The 27,385-nt window shown below is 42.0% G+C and overlaps 1 protein-coding gene across 7 annotated transcripts in view; it reads left to right on the top strand.

Annotated features, from left to right (window-relative positions):
- Positions 1 to 27,287, top strand: part of LOC106569088 (sodium- and chloride-dependent glycine transporter 1) — an 82,164-nt gene extending 54,877 nt beyond the window's left edge. For all 7 annotated transcript variants that reach the window (XM_014140084.3, XM_014140081.3, XM_014140080.3 and 4 more), the window contains 12 exons: positions 9,062 to 9,218; positions 10,902 to 11,033; positions 11,375 to 11,660; positions 13,606 to 13,738; positions 13,962 to 14,096; positions 14,360 to 14,463; positions 15,324 to 15,561; positions 15,900 to 16,034; positions 21,700 to 21,799; positions 21,920 to 22,020; positions 22,390 to 22,560; positions 22,868 to 27,287. In XM_014140084.3, coding sequence (XP_013995559.1) covers positions 9,062 to 9,218; positions 10,902 to 11,033; positions 11,375 to 11,660; positions 13,606 to 13,738; positions 13,962 to 14,096; positions 14,360 to 14,463; positions 15,324 to 15,561; positions 15,900 to 16,034; positions 21,700 to 21,799; positions 21,920 to 22,020; positions 22,390 to 22,560; positions 22,868 to 23,092 — 1,917 coding nt within the window. In that variant the 3' untranslated portion in view covers positions 23,093 to 27,287. The remainder of the gene's footprint in view (positions 1 to 9,061; positions 9,219 to 10,901; positions 11,034 to 11,374; positions 11,661 to 13,605; positions 13,739 to 13,961; positions 14,097 to 14,359; positions 14,464 to 15,323; positions 15,562 to 15,899; positions 16,035 to 21,699; positions 21,800 to 21,919; positions 22,021 to 22,389; positions 22,561 to 22,867) is intronic.
- The last annotated feature ends 98 nt before the right edge of the window (positions 27,288 to 27,385 follow it).

The following is a 27,385-nucleotide window of genomic DNA, read 5'->3' as shown; positions in this document are numbered from 1 at the left end:
AAATAGCACTTTCCTTGATGGCCAAAAATATCAATTTTAGTCTCATCTAACCAGAGTACCTTCTTCCATATGTTTGGGGAGACTCCCACATACCTTTGCAGCTCCTTCAGGGTTATCTTTGGTCTCTTTGTTGCCTCTCTGATTAATGCCCTCCTTGCCTGGTCTGTGAGTTTTGGTGGGTGGCCCTCCCTTGGCAGGTTTGTTGTGGTGCCATATTCTTTAAATTTTTTGATAATGGATTTAAAGGTGCTCCGTGGGATGTTCAAAGTTTCTGATATTTTTTTATAACCCAACCCTGATCTGTACTTCTCCACAACTTTGTCCCTGACCTGTTTTGAGAGCTCCTTGGTCTTCATGGTGCCACTTGCTTGGTGGTACCCCTTGCTTAGTGGTGTTGTAGACTCTGGGGCCTTGGAAAACAGGTGTATATATACTGAGATCATGTGACACTTAGATTGCACACATGTGGACTTTATTTAACTAATTATGTGACTTCTGAAGGTAATTGGTTGCACCAGATCTTATTTAGGGGCTTCATAGCAAAGGGGGTGAATACATATGCACGCACCACTTTTCAGTTTAAATTTTTTGTTAAATTGTTGTTCGTTAACAAGGGTATCTACGTGTGCCACTTTAAATGATTGGTACTGAAATAATTTTTAGCTTACAACGATCAAATCACTCTTGGTTTTGTTTGATTTGAATTTCAATAACAACCTGTTCTTTTGTCAGCTTCAGTTATTTTCAAATGATATTCAAACTCCGATAGAATGGTTGGTGGAAGGAGTGTTAGCCTACTTCGATTCCAATGTTTGATTTGTTGGGAGGGTGTTCTTACAGTGGAAGAGTTTTCGCTTCTGGGCAATAATGCAAGAGTTACACTTTGCATTGAAAAAGTTTAAAACCAACAGCCACATACAGGTTTTGTTTTTAAACTAAAATGCTTGTTAAAATTGGTGGACAGGAGTTTGCCTGGCTACCCATCGCTCCAGCAAAATGCCACGGCCACTAAAATTTCTTCTATACAATGAGTCTGGATTTGCTTCCTCCCCGACGACTTGTCGAATGCAAACACATTCACACCGTTCTGATTAATCCCAGAAACCGATGGGTTGGACCAGAGCTGGCCTACTACACAAATCATGAATCACATAATTTTAATGTCAGCACAAACAACTTCTAGGATGGTAGGTTCAGACTGATGTATGGAGCGATCGATGGAGCAGCGGAATTCAATTCAGGATGAATCGCCAGGGAAAATAAGTAAAATTGTAACTTCAAACCCGAGGATTTTTACGAGCTAAACAACTTTATTTTACCTATTGTTTTACCTGAACAAAGTTGATTTAAATGCACTTTTTGATCACCCTCTGCAAATATATAATTGTTTAGAATTATTTTGTTGGAATCTGACCCTCCCCCTGTTGAGGGTCATGTCAGACCATTGGCTGAGGAGTAGGTGACCTACCTCCTACTGAAGGATCAGATGGCTGTTCTAACCTTTATGTTTGGTTTGAACAGATGTCTTCAGGCCCTTTTAGAAGTGCTGACAGAGCACATTCCCTCCATCGACACTTCTATCACTCCTTTCTTCTTATCTCTATATTTAAGAATGGGGTCAGTGAAATACTGTTGGTTGGTGAGGATTGTCGGAGAGCTGCTATACATGTGTTCTATGGGCTGCTAAGCCTCAATGTCTTGTCTGATGGTTGTCTTAGCATGTGATGGTGACACAGATCATAGGCAAGGCCTATTCTTAAGCCGTTTGATTAACTATTTTACCAGCAGTTTACTATAGCCCACATGCATAGAGACAAGTGCACTGGCCAGGTTAAATGCAACTGTGATAGCATTTTTTGTACTTCTTTTGTGATATATTGTGCTCCTTCTGACTTGTTCTTTCAACACTACTGCATAACTCCAGGGCAGCCAGCAAGTACTGAGCACATAACTTAAAAACTATATTTACAAGACCAGGCCTAAGAGCTGAATAAGAATCCATAAAACAAGATCTACTGTACATAGGCCTACAGACTGATTTGATAGTAATGAGAGGAAAGGGATATCTAGTCAGTTGCACAACTGAATGTATTCACCCGAAATGTGTCTTCTGCATTTAACCCAACCCCTTTCAATCAGAGAGGTGGTGCAGGAGGCTGTCTTAATCAACATCATTGGCGCCCGGGGAGCAGTTGTTGTTGTTGGGTGTTAACTGCCTTACTCAAGGGCAGAACGGAAGATTTTTCACTTTGCCGGCTCGGGGATTCAAACCAGTCCTTTTGGTTACTGCCCCAACGCTCTTAATCGCTAGTCTACTTCCCACCCTGTTCATTCAGGTATGGTCAGGAGTCTACAATTCCCAGTAATAGTGGTGGAACAGGAGGTAACTAGCTGTGTGAATCAGGTGCTGGAGTACATGTGCAGAAGTGTCTTAAGGTCCCCTGACCTGTGTGTACTCAGCTACGATAAGTGAACACGCACAATCTCCCTCCATGTACAGTGCAACGGGAAATTGTGCAGTGCTAAAAAGTCACTTATACATAGTAGTGTAAAACTCTGTTTTGTTTTCGTTCTTTCAATCTCCTCGACAGAATTTATCCTTTGCTGATCTGATCATTGAGTTGTATCCTTATACTGTAGTTTATTGCCTTTCACTCAGTCATTTGGCCCGTCCTTTGCACAGTGCTTTGCACGACAAACAAAGTTCAGGCAAAACGTGTCATGTCTCACTCTCAGGCAAGTAAACAGACACATACTTGGGAATAGTGCTGCTCATCCAGGCTCGGTAGGCTACATAATGGCTTGTGCTGGTTGCATGCCTAGTGAGGCTGCACACAGGAGCTGTCAGTAAATGCCAGGGAGCTTTGGGTGGCCAGAAGGCCTCGTAGGCTGAAACTTCACAATAACAGCAGGCAGTAATGAAGATGTGCAACAGCGCCAGGCAGCTATTAATACCAATATACTGTAGTATTATCAGGAGCTTTGGTTCTCCCTTTTTGTCTTGGTCCATGTCTCTGTCCAAAATTCTGTATTTTCCTTTTGGCAGTTTAGTCTCTACTATACTGTGTGTACTGTAATATTAGCTTCTCTGGGAGTCCTGTCAAGCCCTAGGTTGGGTTTACAATCAAGTGGAGATGGAGAATGTCTATTACCACGACTAGGTCGCAGCTGTCACTGGCCATGCTTTGTTAGGTGTGTGTCACTCCATCAAAGTAGCTGGAATGGTAGGTCTGTACGTGTTTTAGTCAGATGTGGACCAAGACCCAGGCAGGTTTAATAAAATTAATTTGGTTATCTTGTAAATTATCTTTCACCAGAACTAAAATAACCGCATTAAAGCATGACAAGCCAATAAGCCATGTTTGCACCAAATGACCCACATTCAAACGAACCCATTTGAAAGGTAATCAGTTGTCATATTTGAGATCTATCACACGAGTGTACAGTACCAGTCAAAAGTTTGGACACGCCTACTCATTCAAGGGTTTTTCTTTATTTTTTACTATTTTCTACATTGTAGAATAATAGTGAAGAAATCAAAACTATGAAATAACACATATGGAATCATGTAGTAACCAAGAAAGGGTGTGCAAAGCTGCCATCAAGGCAAAGGGTGGCTACTTTGAAGAATCTCAAATATAAAATACTTTGATTTGTTTAACACTTTTTTTGGTTACTACATGATTCTATATTTGTTATTTAATAGTTGTGATGTCTTCACTATTATTCTACAATGTAGAAAATAATGAAAATAAAGAAAAACCCTGGAATGAGTAGGTGTGTCCAAACTTTTGACTGGTACTGTATAGATGCCGTATTTGCCCAAGTCTTGGGAATGGGAATCCTCTTTATATAAACTTTGAGCTCACTCACCCTTTCGCACTTCCTTGCACAATTTCAAAACCTGGCTCTTGCTCTCGTTCCATCTTTCCCCCCTCCTATTTCTCTTTCCCCTTCCTCTCTCTCTTGGGGTGCACCTGTGTGCAGTGCGCTAGAAGAGGGCAGGGTGTTGGGAGTTAAGTTGGGTCCACTGATTTGGAAGGGCCCCTCAGAGAGATGGAGAGAGAAGGGCTATGACCTGACCATGTGTGCATCTTACGTAAGGGCAGATGGGCCCAGCTGGGCGTGCGATGTGGATGGGAAGGGAGGAGATGCGGCTGAGTGTGTGGATCTGCAGTGACTGACCAAGCAGGGTGCTCCAGAGAGTACACACCACGGGCCTAAACACTGGACAGCCAGCATCCAGAGCAACAGACCAAATGGCACCCTATTCCCTATTTGGTGCTCTTCTTTTGACCAAGACCCATATGGTGTAGGGAATAGGGTGACATATGGGATGCAAGTAGCCAAGCCAGAGAGACAGCCTGGAGAGAGTATCGTAACAGATAGTGGAGTGGAGAGCAGTCGGAATAGAGCAAATTATAGGAATAATTTTAATTCCATAGTTTTCCAATAGTTTTCCAATGCATGGAAAAAAGTCCTATCAATGCTTGATTAAAGCAGTAGTTCCCAACCAGGGGTACTAGGACCCCTGGGGGTACTTGGACAATCCACAAGGGGTACTTGAGAGGACTCATGAAACCATAGGCCTACTGGTAAAACTTACATGAGGTGGTACTTCAGGGGTACTCCGGGCAGAGCAAAATTCAGTTGGTGGGACAGTAACCGGAAAAGTTTGGGAACCACTGGATTAAAAGATGAGTAAGTTATTTCAGATGCTAGCACAACAACTGCAAATCCCAATAAAGATGCATCACGTTTTGTAGTTCACTTTCTGTGCTTTGTCTAACACTGCTATCATGAATCTAGCAAATAAGTTTTGTGGGTCAGAGTGCAGTATTTATTTAGTTTTATAGCACAAGCGTTTGCTAGCAAGTCTCTGACATTGGATTTAGTCGGGACAAATCCAGGGGGTTGACAAGCAACACGTGCCTTGGATGGAGGCAATGTCTACATGGCACGATTAAAATCCCATGAGTTGTGAATCGGATCGGACCGAACAGCTAGCATGACAGCTAAAATGGCTTTGAAAAAATAACATTTAAGATAATAGGGAGAAGTATCTAACAAAATAACTACGTTATGACATTGGCTAATCATAAAACTATTGAAATATATTAGAATTCTGGGTACATTGCAGACAAAATTCTAACTTACTCAACATTCAAGCCAAGATGGAACATGTAAAGTCAAAGTTCAGTCTGTTTTATTTGCTGAGTTTGTTGCTATGAGTGAACTATGAGTTGCCACCAGGCCCGCCACTGCTTAATTGCTACTCCCGGAAAATAGCGTTAGCACAATGACTGGAAGTCTATGGGAACAGCTAGCATGCTAAATGGCCCACGAAACTGCCTTCAATTTCCGTCAAACTGCACACAGAGCAGGGGTTGGAACCACAATTATTTTCCAATCGTTTTGTTCTGAACAGGTCGAAACTGTTCCACTGTTTCGACCAGAAAAATAAAGTTCTGAACCGGTTCGAACCCAACGTTCTTTTTATTTAGCTCGACATTATATTATTTATTAACCAATCAGTGCGAATAGAGCAGCTTGCTATGGAGCGGGCAAGCTATTTACTGTACATGCATTGGACAGCTGAGTGTAGGGTGCAAGACTACTGAAATTTTGCGGGTGAGGAGAGTGCGAGAGAGGGTGGAGGAGAAGGAGGTGGAGGCTTGGCTTGGCTTGAAGAGACACTGGAATATGTTTCATAGCATAGGTGCTATGTTGCATTTTTTGTGGGACTGAAAAAAAAATGCCTGGAATGTAAAATAACGTTATTAACCCATGTTTTTAAAATAGTGGTTATGTTCCGGAACATTGTAGATCACTTTTGTTCCCGGTTCTGATTCTGTTCCTTGAAAAATGTTGTATTTTTTCAGTTTTCAGTTCTGTTCCCTGAACCGGTTTCAACCCCTGATGCAGAGACATAAAAATGGTATCCATGAGTTCATCTGACTCTGGGTAAGTAGAAAAAGGGCTTAATTGCAAAATCTTGCACTATCCCTTTAAGATTAGTGTGACAAGTTACAGCGAATTTGTAGCACAAAGCAGGCAGAGGTGTGAATGAGAGCCACGAGCGCACAGCCACCGCTTGCTCCTCATCATGCCCCGGACCCCCCTAGCAAATAGCAATCGACCCACCAGCCCCCCACTACATTTTCCAACGCTGCTGAAAGAAATCCTAGGGGAAAACACTAGCTATGTCACGTCCTGACCAGTAAAAGGGGTTATTTGTTATTATAGTTTGTTCAGGACGTGGCAGGGGGTGTTTGTTTTGTGTGTTTCGGGGTTTTTGGTTTATGTTCTATGTTTTCTATTTCTATGTGGGTTTTCTAGTTTTTCTATTTCTATGTTCGTTTTGGGAACGACCTCCAATTAGAAGCAGCTGGTTGTCGTTGCTTCTAATTGGAGGCCATATTGAAGTGGGTTTATTTTCTCTTGTGTTTGTGGGTGGTTGTTCCATGTATAGTCTATGTACCTTACAGGACTGTTTTTTGTCGGTTTTTTGTTCAGTGTTAATTTCTTTAATAAATCAAGAAGATGATTCACATCCCCGCTGCAGTTTGGTCCGATCATTATGACGCTTATGACAAGCTATGTTTCCACTAACTTGTTCAGTGATTTTCTGTCGACATATAGAACGTTTGCATACAAATTGCCTGCTATGGTGTGTTTCCATTAAACTGTCTTGTGTCAATAAAAACAGATGTCACACCAAAAAAATAGAGTTTCCAGTATCCATTTAGGCAAATTGCATAATAATACATTGGCGACAGCCTGTATATGCCCTCCCACCTATCTGTTTCATGTCTCAGGTTGCCAGCAAAAGCCAGCATGGATAGAATGCAAGAATTTACTAATATTTGCTATATTCTAATAATTATCCTGTGCCAACGTAACGCCACGGTCCATGCCATGGTGAAACTTACACTCCTGTAGATCTGAATTAATTGGAAGGTGAAACTTGCCAGTCAACCAGAAAAGCAAGGCGACGCAATTCAGGCATTCTTGAAAGTCAGGACAAAGATCCTGCAAAGAAACATTATTTTATAGTTGAAAAAATGTATTTAGCAAGCAGCAGGCGTTTACAATTAAATGTATAGTGGCGCTTTATAGTCACGTTATGACATCGTGCTCCGCGTACCTTTAAAATGATTCAGCAATGATAATTTATTCGAAAAACACTGTTTTCATCATAAAGAAAAATACACTCCTGTCGAACGGATAAAAATGTTGTTGATCTTTAGAACATTTGTCCTATAGCTGCCGTTTCCATTAGGCCTACACTTGTCGCAATGTAATTTTTTTGCAACCATTACTTTTGTCAAATTAACCTGGGTCAGTGGAAACGTGCCTACTAATCATGTGTTGAAAGACCTGACTTCTCACAGGTGGGACAGCTGGAGGTGGGAGGCCAGCAGGCTACATGTAGCCCAGTCTGTCTGCTGTGTTTTGTGCTGTACTGTGTGGGTTGGCTGGGCTCTCATTCCACCCTGGGCCCTTTCAGCTGTGCAGCTGGCCTCACCTTGCACTGAGCAGGTGTGCGCCTCCTCCAGACTCTCAGCACCTAAAACAATCACACTCTACACAACAAACACAAACACAGACATCACACTGAGGAGAGCAGCCTCAACAGACTGTTTCTCACGCAGCCGCGCAGGTGCACATGTCTCACACTCAATGGCCAGCCAAAGATAACTAAAGGAACATTTTGGCTGTAATAATGTTGTTGATTTGCAAGAGTTCTGTTTGGTGATATTGTATTTATTCTCTATTTAGTTTACAATTCAAGACCAAAGGGTTGGGGATTGTTGTGAAAAGGTTGCGTTTATTTTGAAATAAAGGTTACATTTATTTTGAAATAGAACATTTGGGCGCAACCAGACTCCAAGGATGACTACGGGGCAATCACGAAAATATGGGATTTTTCTGTTTTGTTTTTCATTTTTTTGCTGATGAATAAGTTGCCTGCCTGCATGATGCCGACTCTGCTGGGAGCAATGGCCCAGGGAACTCAGCAAGCAGACTCGTGTGTGTGTGTGTGTGTGTGTGTTTGTGTGTGTGTGTGTGTGTGTGTGTGTGTGTGTGTGTGTGTGTGTGTGTGTGTGTGTGTGTGTGTGTGTGTGCGTGTGCATGTGCGTGTGCGTGCGTTCTAGTGCATGTACTGAGCCTTCCATGGCAATGACTGCACGTTAACCAATGTGCACATTCCACAGTGCACTCCAGGCCACACCATAAGAGACACCAAAACCCCACAGCAATCCAAACCTTTGTCACATTTATGATTACTACAGTATAACATTTAATTGAAGGAGTTGTGTTAACTGTAATATATACAATTATTTGTTATACTGCTTCTGTGGTGCCATGTGAAGGGACAAGTGTTGCTCTGGCTGTGTGAGTTAGAGGCAGATAGACGTAATGGAGTCTCAGTAGTCAACTCCTGGGGTTAGTGAGGAGGTCAAGTCAGAACGAGGACCATCTGACACCAACAGATGGAGAGAGCAAACTTCAAATCAGGACTACAAGACCAAATGTTAATTTTGTGCACACAACAAATGGTTATTTCAGTTTAAATCAAGTTTGCTCCAATGTGCCCATCTCAACTTTGGAGTTCTAGCATGCAATGCAGAACTAGGCCTATAACTGGAGAAAAGGAAAAGTACTCTAGAATTAAATAATTTGTTCATTTTGCCGTCCTCAGTTTTAGCCTAAGCACTGAACATCTAATACAGTATAGTGTTTACTGTCTACTCACTAGCACAGTAGCATATTTCACACTGTTTTGCTGGTTTGTGTTCAATATTGGTGCACGCTGTTCGATATTGGTGCACCATGTTCGATATTGGTGCACTCTGTTCAATATTGGTGCACCCTGGAACTTTACATTCAGCTGAATGTAGTTGGCCTAATAGGCCAATTTGTTGAGTTTGTTGTTGATTTGAGTTGGGTGTCACATTGAGAGAATGGCCTACCTACTCCAGTCTGGAGGTAAACTAGATACAGTTCCTCTCTAACGTTCTAACATCTCTAATGTTCTTCTCTCTTTGTGTTCTAGAATGGAGCTGTTCCAGGAGAACCCGTGAAGACGGATAAGAACTCCAGGAGAGGGAACTGGGGGAACCAGATAGAGTTTATCCTCACCAGCGTGGGCTATGCCGTGGGCCTGGGAAACGTATGGAGGTTCCCCTACCTCTGCTACAGAAATGGAGGAGGTACGTCTTCACACTGATTATATAGTAGTAATGACAGCAATACATTCTAGTTTATCCACAATGCCTTTTGCAGTGCTTTGAAAAGCAATCAAATTAGAAAGTGTTGTCAAGTATGTTTAAGTTGCTGTTCCTCACATTGTGTCAGATGGATCCAAGTTATTCTTGGCTTTATTCCCCCTCAATTCAAATGTTTTAACTCCTACAATTGGCTTTAGTCTTCTATACATTTTGCGACCAGGGATCGCCATAGAAGGGCATACATATACAGTAGCCTGTGCATTAGGTCACACAATTACATAGCTGAATATTATAGCCAAGGGGACTGGTGTAGCTCAAAGCTCTGCAGTAATAACATCACAGTAGACTTTATCAGCTGGCTGTGGCCTGGGTTGTTGCCCAAAAGGCACCCTATACCAACTAGTAGTGCACTATATAGGGAATAGGGTGCCATTTGGGACGCAGGCAGTCTGCTCCTCACTCTCCAGTCCTTCCTTTAACCCATGATCTCAGACTACAGCACTGAGGTCGTTATTCCCCAGATACATTGGCCTCAGTAGCCCCCTGTTAAACCAATCAAGCAGACAGAGGGTTGCTGCCTCGCTTAGCATCACTCTCTGTCTGATGCTCCTTAGGACTCAAATGAAATTGAATTTGTCACATGCGCTGAATACAACACGGTAGACCTTACCGTGAAATGCTTACTTACAAGCCCTTAACCAACAATGCAGTTTTAAGAAAATAGAGTTCAGAAAATATTTTCTAAATAAACTAAAGTAAAAAAAATCAAGTCTATGACTTGGATGACTAGAGTCATTGACAAATTTTTGGGCCTTCCTCTAAAACCGCCTAGTATATAGGTCCTGGATGGCAGGAAGCTTGGCTCCAGTGATGTACTGGGCTGTACGCACTATCCTCTGTAGCGCCCTACGTCAGACGCCGAGCAGTTGCCATACCAGGCCGTGATGCAACCGGTCAGGATGCTCTCGATGGTGCAGCTGTATAACTTTTTGAGGATCTGGGGACCAATGCCATATCTTTTCAGTCTCCTGGGGGGGAAAAGGTGTTGTCATGCCCTCTACACAACTTTCTTGGTGTGTTTGGACCATGATAATTTGTTGGCGATGTGGACACCATTCACCTCCTTTGGCTTGATGACATTTTCTCATCGCTGGCTGGCCGGCCGTAAAAAAACATCAGAGACCTTGCAATATGACCACTGTGTGGGCACTACGTTGCAGAAACAGGATATTGTCATGGGATGCTTTTCTATATGACCTTTTTTCTGTGTCTAGATCTAAACATGACCTTACAATTAGACTGCTTATTCACTGTGCATTACATAGCAGAAATATGATATTGTCAATGTCATGGGATGACAACTCTTCTATTTCTGAACTAATTTTCTATTCTAGACAGAAACATGACCTTAAAATCCGTCCACTCACTCACCGAGCATTACATAGCAGAAATGGGATATTGTCATGGCATGGAACTTTTCTGTAATATTTATAAATGTTTCATATGAATGACCATTAGATAAGCCATTGGTTGTGAACAGCAATAATAAACATATACCTACTTACAAGAAGTAATAGTGTAAAGAGTTAAATAACACAAATCTGAGTTCTAATCAATTTCATCAAAACTGTTGACCTGTCCCATATCTTGTGTTGTGTACTACAGGAGCCTTCATGTTCCCCTACTTCATCATGCTGGTGTTCTGTGGGATCCCCCTGTTCTTCCTGGAGCTCTCATTCGGACAGTTCGCCAGCCAGGGATGCCTGGGGGTTTGGAGGATCAGCCCCATGTTCAAAGGTGAGCCAGTTAACAACCACTGATGCCGTTGGTCAGTCATGTTTAAAACACTGCTGCCATTGCTCAGTCATGTTCGAAGGTGAGCCAACAACCAGTGCTGGTGTTGGTGATTGGCATTACTATCACTGCCGTTGGTCAGTGGCATCCAACTAATAACTGACTATCTGACGCTTAAGAAACTGAAAGGTTGAAAATAAATTGCAGCATCTGTTGTCAGCTTAGAATGCATATGTAAACATTCTTAGAAAACCCACAGATTTTCAACATGTCTTCAGTAAGAGAGCCACGGTCTTGCCTGGTCGTATTTTGAAGTCCTCTACTCTCTCTTTCTCCCTCACCAGGTGTGGGCTACGGGATGATGGTGGTGTCCACCTACATCGGTATCTACTACAACGTGGTGATCTGCATCGCCTTCTACTATTTCTTCTCTTCCATGACCAACCTGCTGCCGTGGACCTACTGCAACAACCCCTGGAACACGCCCACCTGCAACGGTGTGGTGACTCCCAGGGGCATCAACAACACCCTGGCCAATGTCACCCGCAGCTTGGTCACCGGGGCCGCTGAGGTTGCCGTGGAGGTGGTCAATAAGACCAAGAGGACCAGCCCCAGCGAGGAGTACTGGAAGTAAGGCATGAGTGAGAGGGAGTTACTACTAGACCTGTAGAGTACTGGAAGTAAGGCCTAACCCGGACCAAGAGTTGGTTATCAATCTTTATTTGAATTCCAACAGATTTTATTCTAAATCTGTTGAGTACTGGAAGTAAGGCCTGAGTGTACACTTGCCGGTTGGAAGATTCCCGGAATCAGAAAGGAATAAGCAGGAAATCCGGATTCATCCAGCCAGGACTTCTGGAAAACCTGGGAATTTTGGGAGTTACTGTAATTCTGCAACCCAGCAGTACCTGAGTGGGAAGGTGTGGGCACGGCTGACTCTAGTCAGGCCTACTAGATTAAAGAGACTGGAGTAGATGCTGCAAGGGTTAATTCACACTCTACTGCTCCTAGATATGGTTAGTAAAGTAGTGTTCAAAATGTTTTGCCACATAAAGTACACTATATATACAAAAGTATGTGGACATGCCTTCAAATTAGTGGATTCGGCTATTTCAGCCACATCTGTTGTTGACAGGTGTATAAAATCGAGCACTCAACCAATGCAATCTCCATAGACAAACATTGGCATTAGAATGGCCTCAGTGACTTTCAACATGGCACCGTCATAGGATGCCACCTTTCCAACAAGTCAGTTCTTCAAATTTCTACCCTGCTAGAGCTGCCCTGGTCAACTGTAAGTGCTGTTATTGTGAAGTGGAGACGTCTAGGAGCAACAACGGCTCACAATGCCAAGCGTCGGCTGGAGTGGTGTAAAGCTCGCCGCCATTGGACTCTGGAGCAGTGGAGTGATGAATCACACTTCACTATCTGGCAGTCTGACGAACCAATCTGTGTTTGGTGGATGCCAGGAGAACGCTACCTGCCCGAATGCATAGTGCCAACTGTAAAGTTTGGTGTAGGAGGAATAATGGTCTGGGGCTGTTTTTCATGGTTCAGGCTACGCCCCTTAGTTCCAGTAAAGGAAAAGTGAGTTCCATACAGAAATGGTTTGTCGAGATCGGTGGAGAAGAACTTGACTGGCCTGTACACAGCCCTGACCTCAACCCCCTCTAACACCTTTGGGATGAATTGGAACGCTAACTGCGAGCCAGGCCTAATCGCCCAGAATCAGTGCCCGACCTCATTGATGCTCTTATGGTTGAATGGAAGCAAATCCCCACAGCAATGCTCCAACATCAAGTAGAAAGCCTTCCCAGAAGAGTGGAGGCTGTTATAGCAGCAAAGAGGGGACCAACTCCATATTAGTGCCCATGATTTTGTAATGAGATGTTCAACGAGAAGGTGTCCACATACTTTTGGTCACATAGTGCATGTCTGACTATGGGTAAACAGAAGAGTGTTTGTGTTTCTCTGTAAGGCAATGTTGTTTTAGATGCTCTAGTCCTGCCCAGTCAGATGGCAGGCATGTATGCCTTGCTAATCCTGGCCTATGATTAATCATCCCGCATTCAACAAGCATTACACATACTGTAGTTGACTGTCTGAAGTACACAAGATTAGATGTTAAGTATATTTTCCTCGACAAGAATAGTATCTTGATCCCGTAGTGAATGGGGAGTAGTGTAGCTGTTTTATTCCCCTAGCATAGAGAATAGGGGCCTTTCGAAGGGAGCGGTGTGCTTGGTTAATGGCTTTCTAAATGGTTTGTGCTCAGCTTTCATTCAGGGTGATGTCTTCAGTATACTATGAATGGAGTTGTATTTCCTGCCTATTGTCAGTAAAGATAAACCATTGTGTTGTCACCAAGTTGTTTTTCGGTCATACTGCTACATTGAAATATGTGCTTCGCTCACTGTAATACAAGGGATCATCCGAACAATTCTCCTTCTCTGTCTCTCATGAATGAACGTATAGCCATTGTTTGTCCCTGCGGCACTGACTCTACATTCTGCATTTCTCTATTAAGGCGTTGTTGTGAATAGACACTGTGATTAATTGTGTGCATTCCCCACAGACACTACGTTCTGCAGATCTCAGACGACATCGGGAATTTCGGTGAAGTCCGTCTCCCTATTCTGGGATGTCTGGCCGTGTCATGGGTGGTGGTCTTCCTCTGTCTAATTAGAGGAGTCAAGTCTTCAGGCAAGGTGAGCAGCGGTGTCTATCGCTCTGTCTCCCTTTTTTTCTCTCTCTTATCTCTCTCATCTCTCTACGTTCTCTCTCTCACATCCAAAAGTCATTGATTGGGCCAGTAGTTTTTCCCGGTCAAGTTACTTAGTCTATGATCAAGAAAAACTCCTAGTCATAATGTATCATTGACACCCATTAGAAGATGTTCTAACTCATTCTTCACCTCTCGACGGTCCTCAGGTGGTGTACTTCACAGCCACATTCCCCTACGTGGTGCTGACCATCCTCTTCATCAGAGGCATCACCCTGGAGGGAGCTGTCACCGGCATCAAGTACTACCTGACCCCACAGTGGCATAAGATCCTCGACGCTAAGGTATGGGTAATCATATAGGAAATGTAGTAAATATAGTAATAAGTCATGTAAATCTATGTCATTACCTACTGCAGCTAGTTAAGTACTACTTTATGAGTTGTTGACGTTGACTTTTTATAACTCATATAATAGCTCTTCATAGCGTAACGTTGTAGGCTGTCTCATCACACAGAGACTACTTTAAAATCAGATGTAATATGCCTCAGATATGAAATAAGTCTTCTTCAGTGGTTGTATTGACACATGGTTTTCTGTCTGTCCAGGTGTGGGGAGACGCTGCCTCTCAGATCTTCTACTCTCTGGGCTGTGCATGGGGTGGGCTCATCACTATGGCCTCCTACAACAAGTTCCACAACAACTGCTACAGGTACTCTACTCTTCCTCTTCCCCCGCTGTTCCCCCTCTACTCTCCCCTCTTCCCCGCTGTTCCCCCTCTACTCTCCCCTCTACTACCAAATAAACCCTGTGTGAGTCCCTAATGGCACCCTATAGGTCCTGGTCAAAAGTAGTGCACTATAAAGGGAAATTGATACCAATTGGGACACTTCTGCTGTCTGAGTTGTGTAAGAAGTGAAGGGTAGTGTGTGCAGTTACACTGCAGTACTTTTTCATGCTTGGTTGGAGTAAATCAGAAAGGGTCTTTGTTGCCTCTCTGGGTGCAATCACGCTACAGTGTCAACAGTGATTAACAGAAAGGGTGCAGAATGGAGGAGGGCAGCTGCAAATCGCAGGAATTGATGGTGTGCACTGCATGCCATTGTACTGTAGGTGGAGGCCAGAGGCAGCGCACTGGGAGTAGAGAGACAAAATGTTAGTTTTTTTACTCTTGTTAAACCTGCGGTTGTATTGTTCCTTGTAGTTTACAGTAGTCAAACTCAAAGCTCCTTTGCAAACTGAAAGAGGTTTTCTCTTCTGTATAGCACCACCATGTGGTGGAAGCAGTGAAGTGATGGACAGGATACTATGAATCAATGAAATAGTGTAGCGACTGATAAACCCACCAGTTGTAAGAAACCAGGAAAAATATCTCACTATTTAGTATAATCATGATTTTTGATTATGTAATTAAGACTTAGACTGTTTAGTATGAATGAATAATGCACTGGAAGGAAGAATGATGGTGAAATGCACAGATCTTGGTGGTTACTTACACAGAGACCTATAAACGTATCCTATTTCTTAAAATGTTCTTCCTGTTTTCTTTTTTTTGATTGGTCGCCCATACAGAGACAGCATCATCATCAGCATCACCAACTGTGCGACCAGCGTGTATGCAGGCTTCGTCATCTTCTCTATCCTGGGCTTCATGGCCCACCACCTGAACGTAGATGTATCTGAGGTGGCCGACCACGGTCCCGGCCTGGCCTTCGTGGCCTACCCAGAGGCCCTCACTCTGCTGCCCATCTCCCCCCTCTGGTCCCTGCTCTTCTTCTTCATGCTCATCCTCCTGGGCCTGGGGACGCAGGTGAGTCGGTCAACCACCATGACATCCTGGCTGTGTCCCAAATGGCACCATATTCCCCCAGGGCATATGGGGGAATATGGTGAGGGCTGTTCACTCTCTGGTGAAAATGTGACACTATGTAGGGAATAGGATGCTGTTTGGGATGCAGCACCTGTCTAATAGGACATATTTTTTTAATAGAATTTAAGGGCTGCATGACCGAACATAGTCAGATGGGCTCAACTTGACACGTAGATGTTTAATTCTTTTTTTCATGTTGGAGAAAGTGGGTTTTTGAGAGAAGTAGATATAAGAAGTCAATGCTGAGTGATAACCTGTCAATGTGTCCCTGTGTGTAGTTCTGCCTGCTGGAGACCCTGGTGACAGCCATTGTGGATGAGATTGGTACTGACTGGATCGTTAGGAACAAGACGGTGGTCACAGGAGGAGTGGCTATAGTGGGCTTCCTGCTGGGGGTGCCGCTCACCACACAGGTAATGGATAAGAGATGTTTACACACACACAAACATACACTGCATGCGTACACACATAAATACACATTAGAGTTGAATATCTTTCAGGTATTTTACAATGTTCCATACGAGAATAAATCACTTTTCTCCCGGGTAACCTGGTATTTCCCGTCAAAACCAGAAGTGTCATTCAAAGGCATATAAATAGGTCTATGTCTAGATTTGATTAGAACTTTGCTTGAAAACTCAAGCCTGACGCTACCTGAGCCTGATGAGTCATACATTAAATACATTTTATGAGTCCAAGGCCAAAAAAGCCCAAATGATTGTGTCCTTATCCAATACATATATGATATATAGGCTACTGCACATATGCACGACAGAAAAACATAAAAGCCCATAGATGTCGCTAGCTACAGTTGAAGTCGTAAATTTACATACACTTAGGTTGGAGTCATTAAAACTCATTTTTCAACCACTCCACAAATTTCTTGTCAACAAACTATAGTTTTGGCAAGTCTGTTAGGACATCTAATTTTTCCAACAATTGTTTACAGACAGATTATTTCACTTGTATCAGTATTCCAGTGGGTCAGAAGTTTACATACACTAAGTTGACTGTGCCTTTAAACAGCTTGGGAAAATGATGTCATGGCTTTAGAAGCTTCTGATAGGCTAATTGACATCATTTGAGTCAATTGGAAGTGTACCTGTGGATGTATTTCAAGGCCTACCTTCAAAGTCAGTGCCTCTTTGCTTGACATCATGGTAAAATCGAAAGAAATCAGCCAAGACCCCAGAAAAACAATTGTAGACCTCCACAAGTCTGGTTTATACTTGGGAGCAATTTCCAAACGCCTGAAGGTACCACGTTCATCTCTACAAACAATAGTACGCAAGTATAAACACCATGGGACCACGCTGCCGTCATACCACTCAGGAAGTAGATGTGTTCTGTCTCTTAGAGATGAACGTACTATGGTGCGAGAAGTGCAAATCAATTCCAGAACAACAGCAAAGGAGCTTGTGACGATGCTGGAGGAAACAGGTACAAAAGTATCTATATCCACAGTAAAACGCGTCCTATATCGACATAACCAGAAAGGCCGCTCAGCAAGGAAGATGCCACTGCTCCAAAACCGCCATAAAAAAGCCAGACTACGGTTTGCAACTGCACATGGGGACAAAGATCGTACTTTTTGGAAAAATGTCCTCTGGTCTGATGAAACAAAAATAGAACTGTTTGGCCATAATGACCATCGTCATGTTTGGAGGATAAAGGGGGAGGTTTGCAAGCCGTAGAACATCATCCCAACCGTGATGCCCGGGGGTGGCAGCATCATGTTGTGGGGGTGCTTTGCTGCAGGAGGGACTGGTACACTTCACAAAATAGATGGCATCATGAGGTAGGAAAATTATGTGGATATATTGAAGCAACATCTCAAAACATCAGTCAGGAAGTTAAAGGTTGGTCGCAAATGGGTCTTCCAAATGGACAATGACCCCAAGCATACTTCCAAAGTTGTGGCAAAATGGCTTAAGGACAACAAAGTCAAGGTATTGGAGTGGCCATCACAAAGCCCTGACCTCAATCCCACAGAAATTCTGTTGGCAAAACTGAAAAGGCGTGTGCGAGCAAGGAGGCCAACGATCCTGACTCAGTTACACCAGCTCTGTCAGGAGGAATGGGCCAAAATTCACCCAACTTATTGTGGGAAGCTTGTGGAAGGCTACCCAAAACGTTTGACCCAAGTTAAACAATTTAAAGTCAATGCTACCAAATACTAATTGAGTGTATGTAAACTTCTGACCCACTGGGAATGTGATGAAAGAAATAAAAGCTGAAATCAATCATTCTCTCTACTATTATTTCACATTCTTAAAAAAAGTGGTGATCCTAACTGACCTTTGACAGGGAATCTTTACACTGATTAAATGTCAGGAATTGTGAAAAACTGAGTTTAAATGTAGTTGGCTAAGGTGTATGTAAACTTTCGACTTCAACTGTATATGCTCTCTTGGGTAAATTAATGAAACTAGCTCCAGTAGGCTAATACAGTGTTAACTGTATTACTGCACTGTATTGTATTAAACTGTCCTCTTAGTATGCATTTTGTCACTTCCTGTTGAACGCGGAACGAGGGAGAGCTCAGTTTGTTCTATTGGACAGTTTTGAAAGTCTGTTGAGAAGTTTATTAGTAGCTAGCTACCTTCTGAGTGTGGATCCCGCGACGCGGTTGACATAAGTTGCTGGGACCGCTACTATCTATCCAGTGTTCCTGCAGCTCCAGGTCTGAGGAGCTGTTTGGAGTAGCAGCTAGCCTAGCTGCTAGCTAGCTACCTGTCAAGCTAACAGCTTATACAGCTTAGCAGCTTAGCACATCCTTTCTGAGACTGAGAATTCCTCCCAGGCACGATCAATCAGTCACTTGCATGATCCCAGTCAAATTGGTTATTAGAAAAGCACAAACATAAAAAAAATCCCTTCACAATCAAAAAAAACGTTGAAGTACTTTAAATGAAATCATGGGCAGAAAGACGAATTCAACAATTCAACTTAGATGGCTTATTCATCACAAAACCATTTGATGCTACCAAATATTTTAAAGACTACTTCATTGGCAAAGTGGGCAAACTCAGGCAGGAAATGCTACAATGAACAGTGAGCTGTGAATAAAAAAACAAATAATTGAAATTTGTAAAGTTAGTGTGGGAGAGGTGGAACAAATATTGGTATATAATGACAAACCCCCTGGCATTGGCAACTTAGATGGAGGGCTACTGAGGATGGTAGCTGACTCTATAGCCAAAGTAATTCCACTACCCAAGAGTGGTAAAGCAGCCTTTACTGGTTCTAACAGTAGACCTATCAGCTTGCTGCCAGCTCTTAGAAAACTGTTGGAAAAAAATGTGTTTGACCAAATTCAATGCTATTTCTCTGTAAACAAATGAACAACAGACTTACAGCATGCTTACAGAGAATGGCACTCAACATACTGCACTGATACAAATCTCTGATGATTGGTTGAAATCAATTTATAATAAGAAGACTGTTGGAGCTGTACTGTGAGATTTCAGTGCAGCCTTTGAAATTATTGACCATAACCTGTTGTTGAGAAAACGCATGTGTTATGGCTTTTCAACCTCTGCCATATCGTGGATTCAGAGCAGTCTATCCAATAGAAATCAAAGGGTTTTCTTTAAAGGAAGCTTTTCTAATGTTAAACATGTAAAGTGTGGTGTACCGCAGGGCAGCTTTCTAGGCCCTCTACTATTTTCTATTTTTACCAATGACCTGCTACTGGCATTAAACAAAGCATGTGTGCCCATGTATGCTGATGATTCAACCATATATGCATCAACAACCACAGCTAATGAAGTCACTGAAACCCTTAGCAAAGAGTTGCAGTCTGTTTTTGAATGGGTGGCCAGTAATAAACCGATCCTGAACATCTCTAAAACTAAGAGCTTTGTATTTGGTACAAATCATTCCCTAAGTTCTAGACCTCAGCTGAATCTGGTAATGAATGGTGTGGCTGTTGAACAAGACTAAATTACTTGGCGTTACTTTAGATTGTAAACTGCCATGGTCAAAACATATAGATTCAATGGTTGTAAAGATGGGGAGAGGTCTGTCCGTAATAAAGAGATGCTCTGCTTTTATGACACTGCACTCCAAACATCAAAGTCCTGCAGGCTCTAGTTTTGTCTTATCTTGATTATTGTCCAGTCGTGTGGTCGAGTGCTGCAAGGAAAGACCGATTTAAGCTGTAGCTGGCCCAGAACAGAGTTGCATGTCTTGATCTGCATTGTAATTAGAGGGCTAATATCAATACTATGCATGCCAGTCTCTCTTGGCTAAGAGTTGAGGAGAGACTGACTGCATCACTTCTTTTTATAAGAAACATTGTGTTAAAAATTCCAAATGTTAGCATAGTCAACTTACACACAGCTCTGACACACACACTTACCCCACCAGACATGCCACCAGAGGTCTTTTCACAGTCCCCAAATCCAGAATACATTTTTAAAAAGTGTACAGTATTATATAGGGCCATTATTGCGTGGAACTATATATATATATATACTAGCCTACCTCTTTCAGGTAATACATACATATATATATATATATATATATATATATATGTATATGTATATATATATGTATATGTATATGTATATATATGTATATGTATATATATATGTATATGTATATGTATATATATATATATGTATATATATATATATATATATATGTATATATATATATATGTATATATATATATGTATATATATATATGTATATATATGTATATATATATGTATATGTATGTATATATGTATGTATATATATATATATGTATATATATATATATTGGATGCAATTTGAATGGAATTGATGGAGAAAGAAAGACTGTGAGAGAGTGCTCACGCGTGCACTGATTTAAAGCAACAGTATTTGTATGTCTGGATTGGAGTCAATGGAATGGTATCGAAGACGTGATTTCCGTGTGGTTGATACCTCTCACATTTACATTTACGTCATTTAGCAGACGCTCTTATCCAGAGCGACTTACAAATCGGTGCATTCACCTTATGATATCCAGTGGAACAACCACTTTACAATAGTACATCTATATTTTTTTTTTTTTGGGGGGGGGGGGGGGGGGGGTTAGAAGGATTACTTAATCCTATCCCAGGTATTCCTTAAAGAGGTGGGGTTTCAGGTGTCTCCGGAAGGTGGTGATTGACTCCGCTGTCCTGGCGTCGTGAGGGAGCTTGTTCCACCATTGGGGTGCCAGAGCAGCGAACAGTTTTGACTGGGCTGAGCGGGAACTGTGCTTCCGCAGAGGTAGGGAGGCGAGCAGGCCAGAGGTGGATGAACGCAGTGCCCTTCTTTGGGTGTAGGGACTGATCAGAGCCTGAAGGTACGGAGGTGCCGTTCCCCTCACAGCTCCGTAGGCAAGCACCATGGTCTTGTAGCAGATGCGAGCTTCAACTGGAAGCCAGTGGAGTGTACGGAGGAGCGGGGTGACGTGACTCTATTTCAGCCATTGCTATGAGCCGTCCTCCCCTCAGTAGCCTCCACTGAGATGGAAATGTGTAAATTAGACGCACATTCTGTCTTTATATTACTGTGGCATAGACTTTGCTGCAGCAAATGTAGGCCTACCATGATGAGATAAGTCTGCATGCATTGTGAACTGTGCTCCATACTGAGAGGGACAGTATGTCCCCACCCTGAGCATTGATGATTCATGCAGAGAGCAGAAGGCCGTAGAGAAGCCAGATTCAGACATCGCATATCATTTAACAGCTCATAGAAGTAATTTATTATAATGTATCGGTTTCTCACAGTTATTTAATTTATGCCGGGAAAAGGGAGTTGTTTTGGCCGGGAAATCTTGATAACTGGGTTACCGCCATTCAACCCTAATATACATGCATGTGCACACACACATAAACACACACGTAATTATTCAGGGGTATAATCATTAGTCCAAACAGTTGCAAAATTTTTTGTTTTGCAACAAAACTGTTGTTTCTATTTGACAAATTCAGGTAGGTCCCTCACTGTTTTGTTCCATTTGCTTCCGTTCTGGTTCCTAGTGAATACTCCCCAGAGCACAAATATTTAGGATGTATACTGTTTTTGTATTCTCCACCTGTGCTCTCATGTCTTTAGGCTGGGATCTACTGGCTGCTGCTGATGGATAACTACGCTGCTAGTTTCTCTCTGGTTATCATCTCCTGCATCATGTGCATCTGCATCATGTACGTCTATGGTGAGTCCAACTGTCTTTCCTTGATTCTAAATATCTGTTGTGCACAATGCTCTGCCAAGGCTATTGGTGAAAGCTAATCAAACTGAATGACTGACAACAAGCTGTACTGTTTGTGTTCAGGACACAAGAAATACTTCAAGGACGTTGAGATGATGCTGGGTTTCCCCCCTCCAATCTTCTTCCGGGTCTGCTGGAGATTCGTGTCCCCCATCATCATATCTGTAAGAGCATTTCATCAGCCCCTTTCCCAGTAGCTACCCTCCAGGGCCCCCGAGTTGACATGTTATGAGGCTTCACCTGCTCTGCATTACACACACTTGTCGTTAATCTGTATGGCTACACTTTCACTTTTGCCTTGTTCTCAGCAAAACCTGTTGTGCAAAATACATGTTAGAATACCAGAATGACCTAGACCTAGGACACAACTCGATGAGCATACTGTACGTACTTTCTTTATGCAAATGTAAATAATGTTTGTCCGTTTTCATGTACTTGTCGAAAGAATTACAGATAGAACTGAGTGACTAGTGATTTTTAGGATCTCTATGTGTACTTGACACGAATGGTCCCTCTGTCTTTTATATTTGCAGTTTATCCTGATCTTCACAGTGATCCAGTACAAGCCCATCACCTACAACGACTATGTGTACCCCGGCTGGTCTCTAGCCATCGGCTTCCTTATGGCCATGTCCTCCGTCATCTGCATACCCATCTATGCTCTCTACAAGATCGCCAAGTCTGAGGGAACCACATTTTTAGAGGTAGAATCCACAGTAGCGCTCTGTCTGTGTTTAGTGTTGGAAAGCAGATGTGTTTGGCATTCTAAGACTAGTGAAAGTGTCGTTTTTGTTTTGTTTGTTAAATGGAACATTTCGTTGAAGGGGTGCTCGATCTAAAAGAAATGGATGGTAAAAGGGAGAACCCGATGGGTGTTATGTTATTTGTTATGTTTTTATGTAACTTGCGTTACATAATTTTCCCAACTGCTTTACCTGCCTCTAATTAGCAATACATAATGAATCTATGTCGCTCCCATTGCATTGACCTCTGACCCTCCACTCCTTACAGCGGTTGAAGAATTCGTGCAAGCCAGACGTGAAGTGGGGCCCGGCCCTGAGTGAGCATCGGATAGGCCTCTACGCCACCCCAGGCTCAGAGGGAGAGGTGGAAGTGCGTCCCCTGAAAGAGGAGCTGAGGGAGAAGGAGAAGGAGGATGAGAAGAGGGATGAGATCAGCCTCACCATCCAGGGCAGCAACGGCTCAACAGAACACAACACTACCCCCAGCGCATAGAGGCCCCCACTGGGCTAGCGCCAGTCCCCACCCAACCACCCTTTCCCACAGCACACCGCAACGTGGGGGAGAGCCCGCTCACTGGAGACCTTTACATATTGTAAGGGCTTATTATTTCTAACCTCTAGAGAAATTGGCCGTCATCCAAAAGAATTTCACCTCTTGTTTCGACATAATTTAATTATGCATTCTTTTTCTCTTCTTCATATTATGCAGGCGTGTGTACTCACTGTGAATACATGGCACAATAGGGGAGGGACAACATTTTTCTCCTTGATCTGTAAAGATATCCAGCGGAATTGGCAACTTTTCTGGTGGCAGTGCTGGGGGTTTTAAAGCTGGAGGCCAGGTGTTCTTTAGGTCAGTGCTGTAGACATCTGAATGGAACCACTCTAGGGACTGATCTTTCCCTTCTGCTGTTTTATCTACGGTATAGCTTTTGACTCTCAGTACCCTCTAATACAATATAGTCTCGACTACTCAGACTGTTATGTATGCTGCTTTAGGGTTACCCAGAACAACTGAAATTGGAGTAAGCCAATGGCTTTTTAGCTACTGATCTGACACATATTTCATTTGACTAACTATACAGTTAAGCCCTTGTACTTCCAATGATGGCAAACAACTAACATGCATTACAGCACCAACTCCCCAAACACACAGAGAATGTTGGTCTCCAGCTTTCTGAACAGCTACCCTGACTGAAGCACATTACTTCCCAATGCCCATTCTCAGGGTCCCAAAACAATTTACTACTTGCTGAGCACGTTCAATACCTGAGTAAATGTTTCTATGATTATGGTAGGCTTTACATTAGAGAGGGAGCTAAGAAAAAGACAACCATAACATGTTCACACACAAAACAAATGGGTGGATGGATGCAACTCAGTACAATAAAGTGCCATCTCTCTTTTAGTCTTCCAAGCATTTCCATGGGAAATGCATCTCGAAATGTGGCATCTCACTTCTCGCATCTCACTTGTGAAGGGAGCATTTCATTGAGGACCGAAGCAGCTAGCATATCGAGGAGGAAGTACACAGTGGTGTTGCCTCATAGCCTCTGTTACTCACAAGTAGGATTTGCCCCAACCAGGCATGTTACCAAAAAACATGTTGAACATGCATGAACTTTAATATCTCGGTGACATAGCTGGAGTATGTGTCTAACTTTTTCAAAACTGAGAGACTTGCATCAGCAGGTGTCTTTGCAGAGGAAAATAAATGTATTTACAAGCGTTTTAAAGCTCTGAGCCAAGTAATGGTGTGATTGGATGTGGAAACAGGAAGGAAAGAGGCCATTGGTTGGCCTGGAGATGGAGCTTGTCTCCAGGAGAATAAAAAAAAACTTCAGTCATCTTTACTGATTTATGTAGTTTATATGTAGTTGTATAGTATCGTTCTCTCTATAGAATTGTCTTATTTTTATCTTTTATTATTGTAAATTAACATAGTAAATAATTATAAGGAAAACATGTTGATTTTGTAAAGAAGCAACAGTATCTTAAGAAATAACAGTAATGTTTACCATTCCTCATCCATGACTTGTTTTTTTACTGGTAATTGTTTTATTTTAGTGGGTTGGAGTGGGAGGTACATGTATTTCAGTCACTTTGTGAAAGGATGATGTTGTGGTTGGGTTTAGGGTGGGAGTAGTGCTCTCACAGGTTGCTGGAATTGGCAATTGTCAAGAAGTCCCATCTCTCCATCTAATTTGAGGCATTTATCTCCGCTCTGTTACGTTGCATCTGTGTTGCAGTGAGGCAACGACCTGTCTGTGGTAACATTGTAAATCCACTGGGTCCTTGCCTGGCATGCACTGATGGAGATGGGTAGTCTGGCAATGCAGCTGCTAAAGAGCTAGAGCATTGCATCTTGAAACTTCAGATTTTGTATTTCTTCTTTAACCAGTACGTCACTGTATATAATGTTCAACATCTTTATCTGACTGCATAAATCCAGTTTCTGCTGTCATGACTATGAGTTGTTCTCCTTCCATTTTACTTCAGTTTCACTGTGTTAAAAGTGTCATGACAGTTAGCTATCCAGACGTTGTCCAAAATAGAAACGAAACCTTGCAGTCCAACAGGAGGCATGTCTGACACTCAGGGGAGTAGTTAGTGGTTATTTTGTCCCACATGGCATCTTATTGCCTATGTAATGGGGAATAGGATTCCATTTGGGACCTACCCAAAGTTGTTGGTTATTTAAACATAAAAACAAGCACAGCAGTAGGTTAGATGCAGCCCAACAGACTCAAGTTTTACTTCAGATGGAAACAGACTAGTGTGTTCTCCTATGATGATGACTGAAGCACAGTACAGCCACACTACTGAATCTGTTATAAAGCAGAGTAGTAGTGGTCCTGGAATGACGATAGCACAGGATACTAGTAATGATGTTGCTTTTAACGGATGTGTGTGTCTTGAAAAGTTAGAAACACTATGGATACATATCATTTTGGTAAGAAGAAGTTGACAGCAGGTGTAAATGGTTGAGCTAAAGTGGGTTAGTATATAATGGCCCTGGTGACATCATTTGATAACAGAATTATTCTCGACATGTCGGCTGAGGCTAGGGAGTCCTCTAGGACTTTTATTTCTTCTTCTTGTTGAACTGTTGACTTGCAGTCCTCGTCTTTATAATAGTAGTAAGTTAGGATAACCACCATGCTATTGCAACCCTTTGGTCTCTGCTATCCCGGAATTCTTCCTCTATCAGAGGACTGGTGTTTGTGTTTTTATTTGGGTGTATTTTTATTTTCTTATAGTATAATTAGCCAGTGTTTAGTGTAATATGTATTTCTGTGTAGTGGATACCCTACTGCTAACTACTATTTTTAGACCACGATAGTGTCAGTATTGATGTCATGTAATTCTAATCAATCAGTAGCGATCCATTTTTTCATCTAACAAAACACAAACTACCTTTTTAAGAGACCTTTTGTTTTTGTACAAAAAAAAACATGTATTTTATCATCACGATTTACCATCCATGTTCAGTGACACTACCTTCATCTTGTTCTAAAAGCCAGCTGATATCAAAAGTATTGCCAAACAAAAGCTTGGGTTGAAACTTGAATTCAAAGGAATGCATTGACCAGTATGTTCTGTTGAAGGTACATGACATGTCTGCAGCTACATGACTTTTGGGGACAGTACATAAGTGTTAATCTATTTTACATAGTAATAATGCCAACAGTATTAAGTGAACACTGTGGTTCTGTACTGCAGTCACATCTGTTTACAATATAGCAACTGTGCTGTAAATGTTTTGTGTAAACAGACTGGCCTTTTCAATTTGGTGGAGGAGTAGTTTACGAGCATTATGTGGCAAATAAAGAAAAGGAAATCAAACCCCATAATCAGCAACATTGCTTGGGCCCCAGGAAGAGTAGCTGCTGCTTCAGCTAATGGGGATCTGAATAAAAGACTAAATAACATTGTAAATACAATACATGACAGAAGATCAAAATATCAATGTATTGGGGAACTATGTATGAAAGGGTGATTTTGTTTTCATCTTATTCTTCCTTTTTTGATCACTGAGACTATTATTTCATTAACTTGGCATTTTATCATTTGGTGAGACCCTTCCATTAAAATGATCAACCTAAGCAGGTAGTGTAAAAGGACACATTGAATGAATATTCATATATTTGTGACATTGTATAGAAACAAATTGTTCATCACCTCATATTGAAATCACTGTAGTAAAAGGCTTCTATATATGGAATGTAAGAAATTAATAAATGTTAGCAATTCTGAAAACGGATAGTAAGCTTTTACTGTACTAAAACTGATTTATCTGCTCTGTGATTCACTACAATCACAGAGATGTCTGAATTTCTTACTCATAAACATGTTTTTACAAGTTGTTTCAGCACTTTAAATCAAGTCATGTGTTTATAACATATCTAATAATACAAACTTCCGTTTTGAAATAAGGCTTTACAATGGTCTGAGTAAACTGTTGTCACTGTCAGCAGAGTAGACATGATGTTATGCCAATGTAAATTCTATCATAAGGGAGAATAAAGCACAAATGAAATGAACACAGTACTGGTACTTTATCATATATATCTAACCATGTCTCTTGTACCTTGGGGCCAAAATCCATTGAATTGTCTTAGTCATGTCAGCTGTATATCGTAAACTGTTCAATTACAAATGGTAAATAAAATCTATTTTAAAGATCACCCAAGTGTGGTTTATGTCCCATCTAGATTACACAACATGCAGTGTTTTCTCTTTCTGAACAGGTCATCACTTTCCTTAGATTCGAGAAAGCAGAAGC

The sequence above is a fragment of the Salmo salar genome, chromosome 14 (assembly GCF_965601325.2).
Source record: "Salmo salar chromosome 14, fSalSal1, whole genome shotgun sequence".
NCBI classification, from domain to species: Eukaryota; Metazoa; Chordata; class Actinopteri; order Salmoniformes; family Salmonidae; genus Salmo; species Salmo salar.
The sequence above is the reverse complement of the archived record's forward strand: the minus strand, read 5'-3'. Positions and strand labels throughout refer to the sequence as shown.